This window comes from Lachnellula hyalina (genome assembly GCF_007821495.1).
Source record: "Lachnellula hyalina strain CBS 185.66 chromosome Unknown contig00155, whole genome shotgun sequence".
NCBI lineage: Eukaryota > Fungi > Ascomycota > Leotiomycetes > Helotiales > Lachnaceae > Lachnellula > Lachnellula hyalina.
Window position 1 is genome coordinate 4,673 of NW_022157269.1, and position 13,136 is coordinate 17,808.

At 49.2% G+C, this 13,136-nt stretch overlaps 4 protein-coding genes across 4 annotated transcripts; 1 reads left to right on the forward strand and 3 right to left on the reverse strand.

The window, feature by feature from the left end:
• Positions 1–1,501: 1,501 nt before the first annotated feature.
• LHYA1_G007257 (putative transcription initiation factor TFIID 111 kDa subunit) lies at positions 1,502–4,988 on the reverse strand (the record flags this gene model as incomplete). The annotated part of the gene is made up of 3 exons (XM_031152187.1): positions 1,502–1,598; positions 1,782–1,985; positions 2,032–4,988. The coding sequence occupies 3 exons, from the start codon at positions 4,986–4,988 to the stop codon at positions 1,502–1,504; spliced, it is 3,258 nt and encodes a 1,085-aa protein (XP_031002717.1).
• A 730-nt stretch (positions 4,989–5,718) lies between these two features.
• LHYA1_G007258 (D-serine dehydratase) lies at positions 5,719–7,622 on the forward strand (the record flags this gene model as incomplete). Its single annotated transcript, XM_031152188.1, has 5 exons — positions 5,719–5,931; positions 6,158–6,289; positions 6,345–6,411; positions 6,527–6,767; positions 6,893–7,622. Coding segments are annotated over 5 exons (1,383 nt in total), but the record flags the coding sequence as incomplete, so codon positions are not given.
• Positions 7,623–7,857: 235 nt separating this feature from the next.
• On the reverse strand, positions 7,858–9,322 carry ARP4_0 (Actin-related protein; the record flags this gene model as incomplete). The annotated part of the gene is given in 2 exon segments (XM_031152189.1): positions 7,858–9,264; positions 9,278–9,322. 2 exon segments carry the CDS (start codon positions 9,320–9,322, stop codon positions 7,858–7,860), a joined length of 1,452 nt encoding a protein of 483 aa, XP_031002719.1.
• A 1,929-nt stretch (positions 9,323–11,251) lies between these two features.
• aglB (putative alpha-galactosidase B) lies at positions 11,252–12,740 on the reverse strand (the record flags this gene model as incomplete). Its single annotated transcript, XM_031152190.1, has 4 exons — positions 11,252–11,974; positions 12,038–12,426; positions 12,483–12,615; positions 12,666–12,740. The coding sequence occupies 4 exons, from the start codon at positions 12,738–12,740 to the stop codon at positions 11,252–11,254; spliced, it is 1,320 nt and encodes a 439-aa protein (XP_031002707.1).
• Positions 12,741–13,136: the final 396 nt, after the last annotated feature.

The window sequence follows — 13,136 nt, forward strand, 5'->3', positions numbered from 1 at the left end:
AAGGGACCTCACAATACCCACACAAATCAAATCAAAGTTTTCAAGAACTCTCACTAGAATCTAGATACGACGTAAATAAAAGGTTCAAGAACTCTCACAAGAACCTGGAAACGTTATCCGTACTACCAGTAGATTAATCAACACCATGTAAACTTTGTGTCCACTCCACTGTCCTCTTCTCTCTCAACGGACCTTCTTCTACGTTCTCTCACCGCACACCACGCTACGCCAGGCCACGCCCCGCCCCGCCCCGCACCGCACCGCACCGTTATCGCGACGGAAATTTATACTCAGTACAGCAACCTTTAAAATTATCTACCGAGTATCCCATCCACCAAGCATCTTTAAACTTCTTTCTTCAAAACCTTTCCATACTTACCATTTCCAATCCACATCGCATCGCATCCACATCATTAATTATCCCCTCCCTCCCTCCCTCCATCCATCAATCCAACAAACAATCCCATCCCATCACTCACTTACTCACTCACTCACGCCGCGCTCATATGCACTCCCCCCCCCCCTGCCCCAGCACCCCTGCATCCCACACGCACGCTACTGCACCTCACCCACACTACATCGCATTCCACCACCCCATTCTAAAAATAGACTTAAAAATAGACATTTCACTCATCCATTCATTCATCCCATTCATTTGCACGCACGGTACAGTACACCACCAGACTAGCTAGCCCAGCCTAGCCCCACCAACACAAGTACCGATCGATGCCTCAATACGCCGCCGTACGTACACGATGCTCGGCTAGACCAAGGGAAGAAGAAGAGGGGAGGAAGAAGCAAGAAGGTAAGGTAAGATAAGATAAGATGGATCGTATATTACAGTACAGTACCTGGTTGAAGCGAGATACTAACTAGGATTAAGGTAGTCCTTCCCCTCACGCTCAAGGAGAGTAAGGAAGAGTGAGTATGCCACCACCACTATTTCGGATTATATCTCAAGTATCAAATCAAGGCTAGAAACACAAACCCCAGTCACTCACTCACTCACTCACTCACTCACCATCATAATCATAATCATAATCACCATCACAATCTTAATCACACAACTCGAAATTAATAATATTCGCATTCTTCCCAACTACCGACCCAGCAAATTTGCTTCCAAGATTAATCCCCCGTATCAGTTACAGAATACGCCAATGCTGAGCCGCAACACTTGCATGCCCAATCAACAATTTCATGCCATGCCATGCCATGCCATGTCACACCATTCCAACGCCTGAAAATGCCCGCCCACACGGCTGATTGCGTGCGTATTATGTACAAGTAGGGTGAAGTGAGTTTGCCTTGATTCGGAAGACCAAGGTTCCATGTTCGGGGTAGTGGGGAAATCGGGAATTCGATATCTCCACCGTGTTCTTTCGATTTCGTCGTGCTGTATCGCCAAAGGGAGGATCGTATCTCGTGAGGTTCGAGGCGAGGAAGAAGGGATGGGGCATCGTGTATGTATGTGTACGGATGAAACTTCCGACAAGTAGCTTCAACCAAACGAAGGCGCAGCAGCAGCACCAAAGGCCCCAAACCCAGCCGGACCTTTGTCTTCAGCTTTCATCTGTCCATTCAACATAGGACAAAGCCTGAAAGAATGTAGAGATTAGCATATTGCATTGTATTAAGAGTAGGGAGTGGTAAGAAGACTAATGCCAGCTGCTGCTCCTCCCTTTGCAAGCAAGCTTTCCTTTCAATGTCTCGCTTGAGCATGAGTCCACTAAGTCACGGCCACAGGAGTCGAAAGAATTTAAGCATAGTTGGGGCAGTACTTTTTGTTGGTCTTGATGTGTCCGGCCATTCCACAGTTCGCACATTTTCTTGTCGTCCCTTGGGGCTTCTCGACTGATTTCGCAGGGGTAGAGGCAGGTGAGCCGGTGTCGGATGGCTTGTCGTTTGAGATGATGCCCTTTTGCTTCTCACGGGCATGGCGACGTTCCTTGTTACGCTCTAGACGGGCAAGTTCATCCTTGATTCTACTTGAAGTTAGCATATAAGAAAGAATGAAAAAAGGGTTCATACCTCTTAGCCTCCAGTCGATCCCATTCGGCATTCCCAGTAGGCTTTGCATCGTATACGTTGGTACTCTGGTTATCCAGTGCATGACGGCGCTTCTGGTATTCACGCGCTACACGAGGATCTTTGATGATATGAGTGATTTCCTCGGTCTGTCCCAACTTGTTCCGAACAGTGCGAGTGATGCGCATAGCTTTACTACGTCGATCGACACCACTGAATCTACTGAGCTGGCTAGCAGAATCGTCAAAGCCAGCAGGGGTGGCCATAGACTGAGGAGTTTGACCAGAATTGAGTCTTCGATCTTCATCCTCCTGCTCGAGCTCCATTTCATTCTCGGAATGCTCAGTCGGGTCGGACAAGTTCATCTTTTGCCTATGCCAAATTTCGTTAATGGATTTCTTGTAATTCTCCTCCTGCTCCTTGACGTTGTATCCATGACCATTCTTCTTTTGTGCATCTTTTGCGCTTTGGTCTGAGCTTCCTCCAGGACCTTTAGGTTGAAAGCCGCCTTTCATCGACACTCTGATCATATTGATAGCCAATCCACAGCCGGATGGATCGCCAGCGCCATGAAGGTCGAGCATACCCTTTTCTGTAGAAGCATCGAGGAAAGCTTTGGTGGTTTTCCAAGGCGTGAGATTCTTCTCGAGAATTTGGTCTGGGGTCAGCTTGCCATCATCATCCGCCTCGGCAGCATCCTCTGCTCCCTCCTTGTCTTTTCCGTCCAATTCCATTCCAGCGTCCTGAAGAGCTCGATAGCCAACTTGCATCGCATCGAGCGCACAGATCTCTTCCGGCTTGATCAGACTGCGCGTAGACGCTTCATCTTGCACCATCTCGCCAGGCTTGATCTTCCAGACTTTCTCAACCTTGTCATACAAAAAGTACTCCTTGAGTTTCTGTCTATTCTGCATGTCGCTAGATTCGGCAATGTGTGCTGTAACGTCACCAATCTTAAGATGGCCATGAGGATCGTGTCGAATCTTTCGCATGCCAATCATCTTCATTCGTAATTTCGCAGCAGTAGTAACCCTTCTAGAGTGAGGACTCGGAATTTCCATTGACGGGAACTCTTGCCCTACTGCAAATAAATGATCGATGTTACGAATGTGCCATGACATGCCATGTGTTCCAGTGTTGGTGCGAATGACAAGGAAATCAGTACTCTTGGCATCATGCTTGAAAATCGGAGCTCTATACATAGCATTGTGAAGAGTTCGAACCGTTTCACCCGGTTCAACGTGACCAAATTTTGCAAATGGCGACCTATCTTCGGGGAGAAGTAAAGTTACATCACCGACTTTGTCGTCAGGCAAAGGCCGACTCTCATCATCGGCTTTTTCGCGACGGTAATAGTTGATGATCCGATTTCCCATACCAAAGTTTGAAAGCACTGTTGGATGTTCTTCGGAATATTCTAGCAACGTGGCGCTAGCATAGTGGTCGGCAAGACTCAGATCCTTGGACGTCTTGAAGAGATCATGTGTAGGGAGATTCTTGAGATCCTTCTTCTTCTTGGTAATCCAAGGCTTAGCGAAATGAATAGGTTGGTTCATGACCTTATTGAAATGGAGAGCCGGCCGGTGCCAGCTACGAGCTTCTCCAACCCAAAACTTAACTCGGTAGTATGGCCATTGGAGTCTTTGTGCCGGCAAACTATGCTCGACAGAGATGTTTCCAAGGGTGGCTCGAACTTTGCTCTTGTGGTTCTGCTTAAGAGCCTCATATGCTGCATCATTCGACATGTTAAATCTCGAGTGTAACCTTGCCGAGAGGTCTCCTTTTCCAGCTTTTTGGGTGGATCCGATACGTCGGCGCTTTGCTGGTTTCTGCTCTTGCGTATCGACGAGTATATAAGGATCATTCAGATCAATACATACGCGCTTCGCAACTCTTCTCGTTGCCTCCTCAAAGTCATCGAATGAAGGAACAGGGAAGCGTTGAGTGCTCATGATATCCTTTTCCTGGGTCTGAACCTTCCTACGTTTCGCAGCGGGTCCAAGGATCTCCAGCTCCCAAGCGTCAAGTTCCTCCTCTGATTCCTCAACGGGTGGTGGCAATACTGGGTTTATCCTCGATTCCCAATCCTCACAGATTATCTCAAGGTCAGCCCAAGTAACCCCTCCCAACTTCTCATTTGGGTCTGGTGAAGACCAATCGAAGCCCTCATCGATTTCAGCTTCGTCTGAAGACTCCTCGACAATAGCCACCAGTCCCTTGGCCTCGGCTTCTTGGACTCGCTTTCGCTTATCGGATGTCGCAGGCCCGGCAGAGTAGAAGTTCTTCTCCTGATCCGGAGCAAGATCCAAGCTGACTTTGGTAGGGTGAACTGGCTTTGGACGTCTATCGGGTGTTTTGTAGATGTAGTGTGCAGGTTGCGGAGGCAGTAATTCACTAAAGTTACAAATTGTTCCTTGCTCAAACTTTGGCCAGGACTGTTTCACAAGCTCAAGTATCGACTCCGCGGGAGCAGGTATGGAGGGATCTTGATTCGAGGCCCCGTAATGTTCGGGGAAGTTGAGCTCGCGCAGATCAATTTCAGGTTCGATGGAAGGCAGCGTCAGGTTACCATTGATTTGTGAGATGTTTGTTGTTCCGTCTGGCTGAAATACCTCATCGTCCTCAAACTGGTCGAAAGGTGAAGAGCCACGACCTTCACCAAAGAGATCATCCGTATCGTGGCTTGTTCCCATATCATCAGTAAGACCAGGCAGATCGCCCTCGCCGGCACCAGCTGCATCCTCCTCCTCAGGGAGGTCATCGTCACTTATGTCCTCGTAGTCCTGGGCGTCGTCGGCCTTGTCACCAGTCTCCAGGGGCCGGTTCTCGTCGAAAAGTGCGGGACCTTCACCTTGGTCTTGAGCATCCATCAGTTGCCGAATATTGGCTTCATCCTGTTCCACCTGTGCCTTCCAGTCGACCTCACTGAATGCCGGAGGCTCTGTCGTAGGAGGTGCCATTGTGATAGTTCTCTGGGTGTCCCCTAGATGCCTTCTAAGAAGAGCACCAGCTCTGATGAGCTCCTAACCATCGATATCGCGTGCACAGCAGCTTGTAGTTTGTATGTTGTTCGTCGCGGTGGCGTGGAGATGGAGAGCGTCGCGTCGATATCTTAGGTAGCTTTGTGGCTGTCGGTAATGGAGCGCGGGGTGTCTTGTATATTAAAGTTGCGTGGAAGATCGAGGTTAGAATGTGCGCTACAGGTCGGTATGCGTCACCGGAAATGCAAGGCTGAGAGATTACATTACATTACCCACCATAGGCATCCGCTCTGCTTATGAGCACGTGCCTGAACCCCTGCCAAAGAGTGAGGGTGAGTCTGTTTTGAGGTTTCTTGCATTCTGGCTTCTTATTCCTCTTTAAAAAGGCTACATTTATTGTTGTGAGTTACACTATAAAAACTTTACCTTTCTACATCTTTGGGCAGTGTGAGTTTAAGCTTTGGTACAGTTCTGATCGTCGATGCTAATTGTACAACAATGGTGGGGGTTCCTCTGTCCTCATTATGTTCTACTCAATAGCAAATATTGATTGTTTCTTTGCGCCTTATTCCCATTAAAACTCGCTTTCACCTTCTACATTGATATTAAGCTCTCAGAGTGACTAAAAGCCCCCAATTTGTTCAATCCAAAATCCATATACTCTCCCACTTCCGCTCAACATTTTTGAATTGCTTGATCTCGAGAAGTCTCGATACGTTACTTCGTCATGGCTACCGCCTCACTCCTACCACTTCCGTCGAAGGAGACACTGGTGAAAGAATTTGTGGGCAAGTCCATCAAAGACGTAGCTACACCAGCTGCCGTGCTTGATCTCCAAAAGTTGAAGAGCAACTGCAGTCGCATGTTGGAGGCGGTTGAGTCATTGGACTGTGGATGGAGAGCCCATATCAAGACTCATAAGGTATGATACTCCTCTTCTTATGCTACTGCGATCTTATATTTTGTATTTGATCACCTTCCATTTCCACTACTACTTAGCAATTCTCCTGGTTCAAGTGAGAATATGGATATCGATAATTGATTCGGAGAACGAGTTCCTGTTCCGAACCTCTATAGACCTCGATTGATCTTCGCATTTGAGAAATCCACCCTTCTGTTCTCCTCGAAGTACTGACCTGTTATTCCAGACAACTGAGCTCACAAAGCTTCAAGTTGGTGATGGCCCAGGACCCGTCAACCTCATTGTATCGACAATCGTCGAAGCCGAAAATCTCCTTCCACTACTGCTTGAATACAAGTCAGCAGGACGAGTCGTCAACGTAAGTCCCGTCCCCTCTAGTCCTCTTCCGTCCCTATCAGCTAACACATCCTCAGCTCCTCTACAGCTTCCCCGTAACCCCATCCGCAGTTCCCCGGCTCACATCTATCGCCGCAGCCCTAGGTACGTGACATGTCCTTGTATCGTCCTCTCCAATGTCTCAGAAGTTCCGAGACATCAATAACCACCCCTAGCCCTACAAGATCTTTCCAAACCAAGAGATACTAATTCCGCAAAGGTCCTCACACCCTATCCCTACTAATCGACCACCCTACACAATTCCTCTCCGTATCCTCCATCCCGACTCCCACATCCCTCTTCATTAAGATCGACATGGGCGGCCACCGCGCCGGTGTAACCCCCAACACAGAATCATGCTCTCAACTTATTTCCTCGGCCCTCGCTCTTGAAGCAACCGGCACAGCCTCCCTCCTCGGCCTATATTCCCATGCCGGTCAATCCTATGCTGGAGATGGCCAGTATGCTCCCCCTTACTCACCCCCAAAACTCTTTCCATTTTTTGAAATCTCTCCAGACTTACAAAACATTCAAAACCCCTCCAAACCTTTCCCAATCAAGCAAACTAACTCCCCCCACTCAACAGACTCGTAGCCCTCGATTTACTACGCCAAGAATTCGAAGCCCTCCTCCTAACATCCACCTCAATCAACTTCCCGACATCCACCCACCATCCCCTCGTCCTCTCCGTCGGCGCAACCCCAACCACAACCTCAATCCGCAACCTCCTCCTCCCCACCATCTCGCTCCCTTACTCAGCCGCTCCATCAGTCGCCGCACTCAAGGCCACAATCCTTGCCATCAGAAACTCCGGCTGCAGCATCGAGATCCACGCCGGTGTCTATCCAACCCTGGACATCCAGCAACTCAGCACGCGCGCCCTGCCCTCAGCCCTACTAGGCTGGGACGACATGGCGCTGACCATAATCGCGGAAGTCGCGTCCCTGTATCCGGGCCGCGGGGCTGGGGGAAGTACGGAGGCGCTTCTTGGAGCCGGTACGTTGGCGCTGGGGAGAGAGCCGTGTAAGGCGTATCCAGGGTGGGGCATTGTGACGCCGTGGAATAGGCAGGGTGTTGAGATGCCGCGTGAGGGGCCCGAGAAGCATGCAGGCTGGATTGTGGGGCGCACGTCGCAAGAACATGGGATTCTGACGTGGGGTGGGGAGGTCGGGGGTGAGGATGTGTTGACGGTGGGGCAGAAGGTTAGGGTTTGGCCAAACCATGCGTGTATTGCGGGTGTGGGGTATGGGTGGTATTTGGTTGTTGATGGCGGTGATGAGATTGTGGATGTTTGGGTGAGGTGGAGGGGTTGGTGATTTGTACCAAGGTATGAGGGAAGATAAAATTACAGGTAAATGAGAGGAGCGTAAACGCTTTGGGATAAAGGTACCTAGAACTAGACCTAGACCTAGACAAGGCATAGCATAGCAATATGCAAATAATGATGCTTTGACCAAACTATTCCTTTTGTTTATCTAGATGAGTCTCGGTATCCGTAAACACCATACGCCAGCACCCACCCTGCATAAACTTTTTGATACCCTTCATCTATCATTTACACCTTTTCTCGACAACATTAACCCCAAATTCCTCATACTCCTTCCGACTAATCCACATCTGATGAAACGTGCCCAGACTCCCCAAAATGCTGCCTCCAATCCAGCTCCCAAAGCGTCTCTCAGCCGTCAACCCCGCAGCCTGGATCTTAACCCTAGCCCCAGGATACATGGCCGTAAGCTCATTATGCAACCTATCCGTAAACCCATTAATCAACGTCGTGCCACCCGTAACCACCACGTTCCCGAGAAGATGCGGCCGCAGATCAATATCAACAGCCGCCAGACTCTGCCTCACCATCTCCGGAATCGTCTGCGCCTTTGTAAGCGCCGGCTCATTGGGAATCGGCAGCGCAGCACGTTCGTCAAAAAGGCCTTCTGCAACACTCATGCGTTCCACGCCCCACATCTGGTTCGCGCCATCCGGGAACTCGAAGACGCGCCCGGGCTGCGATTTCACGTAGTCGGTGTTCGATACGCCGTTCGCGTTGACGGTGTTCAGACGCCCCATGCCATTCCAGACCTGCACCACGGACTCCTTGAATTCCGTCAGCACGCGCTCCTCTTCGAACGCGCGAAAACTATCCGGGATCTTATTCTCGTACTTGCGATACGTAGCCTGCGCCGGGGCGCCTGCATCGACGGGAGTTTTCGATGCGATGTCAAAGTGCGGCACGAGGTTTGCTTTGGGCTCTGTGGATGCGAAAAGCGAGCGGAGTTGCGACGAGAGCCAGTTGCCTGCTACAGGCGACTTTTGCACACTTTTCTTGAGGATGAGCCCGTCGTGGATGGAGATTACTGAGGCGGTGGAGGCGCCGACGTCGATTACAAGGGATGTAGCTTTCCCGCCGCCAAAGGCGGCCATTACACTGTTTCGCGCGAGCCAGAAGGCGGGGCAGCCCCAAGACTCCATGGCGATTTCGATGGCTTTTTCGCGGTTCTTGGTGGTGTTCCAGGCTGTTTCTGTCATGAGCAATGGATGTTCCCCCAATGTTCTCTCTCCTTCTTCGACTTCCTCGACGTCCATTGCGATTTCGGAGGGGTCGTTTAGGCCGTTTGTCCTGGGATCTGACTGCTTAAACGATGTGAGCCGAGATGTGATTGCGTATTCCCATAATTGTGTTGCTGTATCCCAATCCTCCACAATCCCCTCCTTCGACATGGGATTCCGAATATCCAAGCCGGCCAAGGGGTTGTGAATCGCATCGTCGCCAAAGGTAAATTTACCAGCGTCCGAGACACCGTAATGCGAATTGACAAAGGATTTCGGGGTATCTTCTCCTGCGAAGCCTGCGCGAACACTGGAGTAGCCTGGGTCGAGGATGATTGCTGATACTTCATCTGTTGTTGGGCAATGGTTAGCAATGTTTATGCGCCGAGGGGTATGGCAGGGTGGGCTTGCCTCCGCCGTATACGTCAGTCGGTTGAATCGACGAGGTCAATGGTTGAGAGGCCGCCATTGTGAGTGCGACTCGTCTTGAATATATGCGACGTTACAAGTATTCGAAATTTAGTTTGTTCTTTCGGGGTTCTGATGTTGACAATTGTCGCGAGAAGCTCCAAAGCTACGGCGACCCGTAGGGACAGGCAGCGCCGTTCAACCCCTCGCCTCGCCTCGCCTCCCTCTTCCCCTCCCCTCTTCTTCACCCAGTATTTTGCAACCTTACCATCCACCTGTTCTCCGGCCTGCAGAATCACCCGCAAGTCAGTGCTTCCTGCTTTTCCCTCATCTAGCAAACATTATACTATACGCCACATCTCTTATTGCTTGTAATTAATTAGATTGTGAACTGTGAACTAGCCTGTTCATTCGAAATCATTCTCAACCTGTCACACTTGTACTTCTATTGCTGCAGTGTTACTCGTATGCTTCACAAGTCAAGTGACTCGATCGAGTTTGTTTGCTAAGTGCGCATAAGACCAAATCTCACTGAAGGTCTCTTGAAGGCTCGTGTTTTTTCCTTGTACATCTCTGGTCACAACTCTGTTGTTATTTCTTAGCTCTCTTCTGAAACGCTCCTTTGACACTACGCGATAGAAGACTATCAGAACCTAACTCTGAAGGTCTGGTTCCTATAGTTTCCCCCAAACTCATTCTCACAATAGTGATGCCTGACTGCCTCTGAATACAGCTAGCGCCTTTGCTTCCTCCGGCTCGGCCAATATACTGTAAAATCCTTCCTTGGCTGTTTCCCCCTCAGCGGCTACATCAGCATTTCACGCAAACCTTTCGCGGAAGATGCAAAGTATGTAACGACTTGAAGCCCGCTCAGCCTCCATTCCCCTGTCTAGGTCGAAGTCGGTATGGTTCTACAATCCCTCGAGTCAAGCTTTCCGACGAGTCAGAAGACAGCCAGTGTTTCTTCTGCAGGTTGGTCGTATCGGCTATCTACCAACTTTTTCCAGACCCCAGCCAAGTGGACGTCAAGAGATTAGTCATTCATATAGCTGTAGACCCCGAGGGAAGTGTCCGTGTCCACACATCGGGCGCCAAAACTCCAGCCTGGAGCCTGGAGCCCCGAGCTTTATAATCCTGGTATGTTCCGATTGTTGCTATCTGTTACTTGGAAGAGCTCCAGTCATCTTTCATGAGCCCGACAGCACGTCTAGACTCTAAGTGAAACCCCAGAATCTTTCGAAGGAATGGTTTTGTGTATATTTATGGGCCGGGCAAACACACGGGATTTTGATCACCCTCGTAGACCAGGATGCCAGGTTGATAGTTACATGGTTGTCGTAGGGTCCTTGTCCACACCGGGTGCTTTTGAAAGACTTGGTCGCTGACCGTCCCTGGAAACCATGGAGCCTTTTTAAAAAGGCAGCGAGTCTAAGGTTATGCACATTGTGTGAGGAGCGAAGTTCCCCTGGAGGACATGGTTCCAACATCAGCCCTGGTGGGTTGACGATACACCGATCCAAAAGTGAAGGAATTCCGCACCTTTTGGTCTTGTAGGCATTTTCTCCTATCTGAATAGAGGGGAGTTGGTCTCGCTTACATGGTACAGTACGGTCTAGGCATCTAACGTCTTATCTCGGAAATCTGGGTAAAGTCGTGGATATCTCTCTACGTTCCTAAAAAATTACACGTGGGAATCTAAATGTCCACGAGTAGCGATTTTCTTTCTATGATATAAATCGACTACTAGCTAGTTTTGGAACGAAAATCACTATGATAGTCGACTGGGGAACATCTCCTACGCATCATTTCCCGCGTCGAATAAAACCGTGGAAACCCTTTATTTATCGCCCATAAGGTAAATTGATATTAGTCAGACCACTGTCATCAAACGGCTCATTTTGATACGAATATTCATATTTTTTGGTCCAGTGACTCATCAACCTTTCACGTACTTTTACGTCACAGCCTCGAACCGTCATCTCTAATAACCTTAACAACGATTTCCTACCAGGAAACCAATTGTGTCATGGCTGTTCACTGACTTGTTCAACCCGTATGGCACACACCCCAAATCCTCACCAGTCCAAATGTCAGTGACCTCGAATGCGTCTCTTTGGTAGTGCTTCGTTTCCAAATGAGGAACTTCACTCCAGATAATCTCTCTTTGCGCGGTATCATCCAACGTATTCAAAGCGAGAACCAGCGTTCCGTTCTCACTCTGCCCGCTCCAATACTCAGCCGGATTCGAAGCATTAAACGTCCAATCGGGATTCGTCCCCCACTTATACGGCGTAGCCGGTTTCCCAAACGTGGCATCCTGGCTAAAAGCCAGCAAATATTCGTTCTTGAGAATATCCAGGAGGTCAGCAGGCAAAAGATCCAAAGCAGTGCCTATGATCAGGGGACTTTTAGCAGCGGCCCAGAAAGCAAAATGGCTTCTATTTTCCTCGAGCGTCAAGTCTCCGTTGCCAATCTCTAGCATGTCTGGGTCGTTGTGGCCCCAGAAATCCACGTAGTTGAGTTGGAAACTGTTCTCGTTGAGGATTTGCGCGATGCGGGGCCAGTCGGGTGTGATGTCGCCTGTTACTCTCCAGCTGTTTCCTGTTGCGTTGCCCCAGGTTATGACGTCCGCTTGGCCCCATTCGCAGAGGCTGTACAGGATTGTTCGGTTCTGGGCGAGTAAGGCATCTCTCATGATCCGGTATCTCTTAGCCTAGAAGATGATGAGTTAGCAAATTATTTTATCGATAGTAGAAGTTTTGTCAGTATTACGTACAGTGTTGCTGGTGCTCCAATCGTAAGTTGCGGGGGCTGTCGTATTGTCAATAGAACAAGTTCCGTTGGCATAAACTTGGCCGTTGGTACCATCTGGGACGCAGCCAACATATTGATCGGTCCAGTTCGAAGGAACGTAGCAGTTGTCGTACTTCAGATAATCGATGCCCCAAGATGCGAAAGTGGCGGCATCAAGTTCCTCGACGCCAATAGAGGCAGGGTACCCCCCACAAGTCTCTGTTCCCGCACTGCTGTAGATGCCAACCTTGAGACCAAGCGCGTGTATCTTATCGGCTGTTCCCTTGATTCCAGAGGGGAACTTGACGGGATCGGGAACTATCTGTCCAGTGACATTGTCTCTAGCATCCTTGATAGACCAGCAATCGTCAACTCCAGATGAATGTTAGAAACCCGAATGCTGTGAAATGGATCAATGGGGCTCATACTGTTGACATAACTGTAACCAACGTCTTTGAGCCCGAGGCTGACGATTTCATTTGCTGCAGTCATGATTTTGTCCTCATCAACAGCACAGTTGAATGCATTCCATGAGTTCCAACCTAACGCTGGCAGTTTTCCCTTTTGTCAAATTAGCACGGATATTTCAATCTAAAAAAGACATTTCATACTACACCATCTTTCCGCACTAATGCATTCGTACTTGGAAGTACTGCTAGAGCTGTGAGAGCAATGGAAACGAGCATTTTGTTTGTGGTGGGCAAGTTGTGCTTCGAATTCCATGGGAAGTGTCTATATATCTAGACTTAAACTACTAGATCTTTCTTTCTTTTTCTTGGTTTTGTTTTACCACCTCGGCTACTACGTAGCACTTAATAACAGCTCCTACCCTGACGAGAAAACTTATGTTCCAGCTTTTTGCTTCCGTCGGATGTTATGATTGGCAGGCAGATCGGGGTAATGTTCCGGCTGATCTATAGTAGTACATTTAGCCCAATGGAAACTTCCCCTCCGTGTATAAAATAGCCAGGATCGGGTGCATTCTCGGCTTAACGTAACCCGCCGTCCTCCAAGTACTTTTTGGAACTAATAACGCAAAGCCAGCTGCAACTGTATATTATACTTCCGACGACCGGCGAATC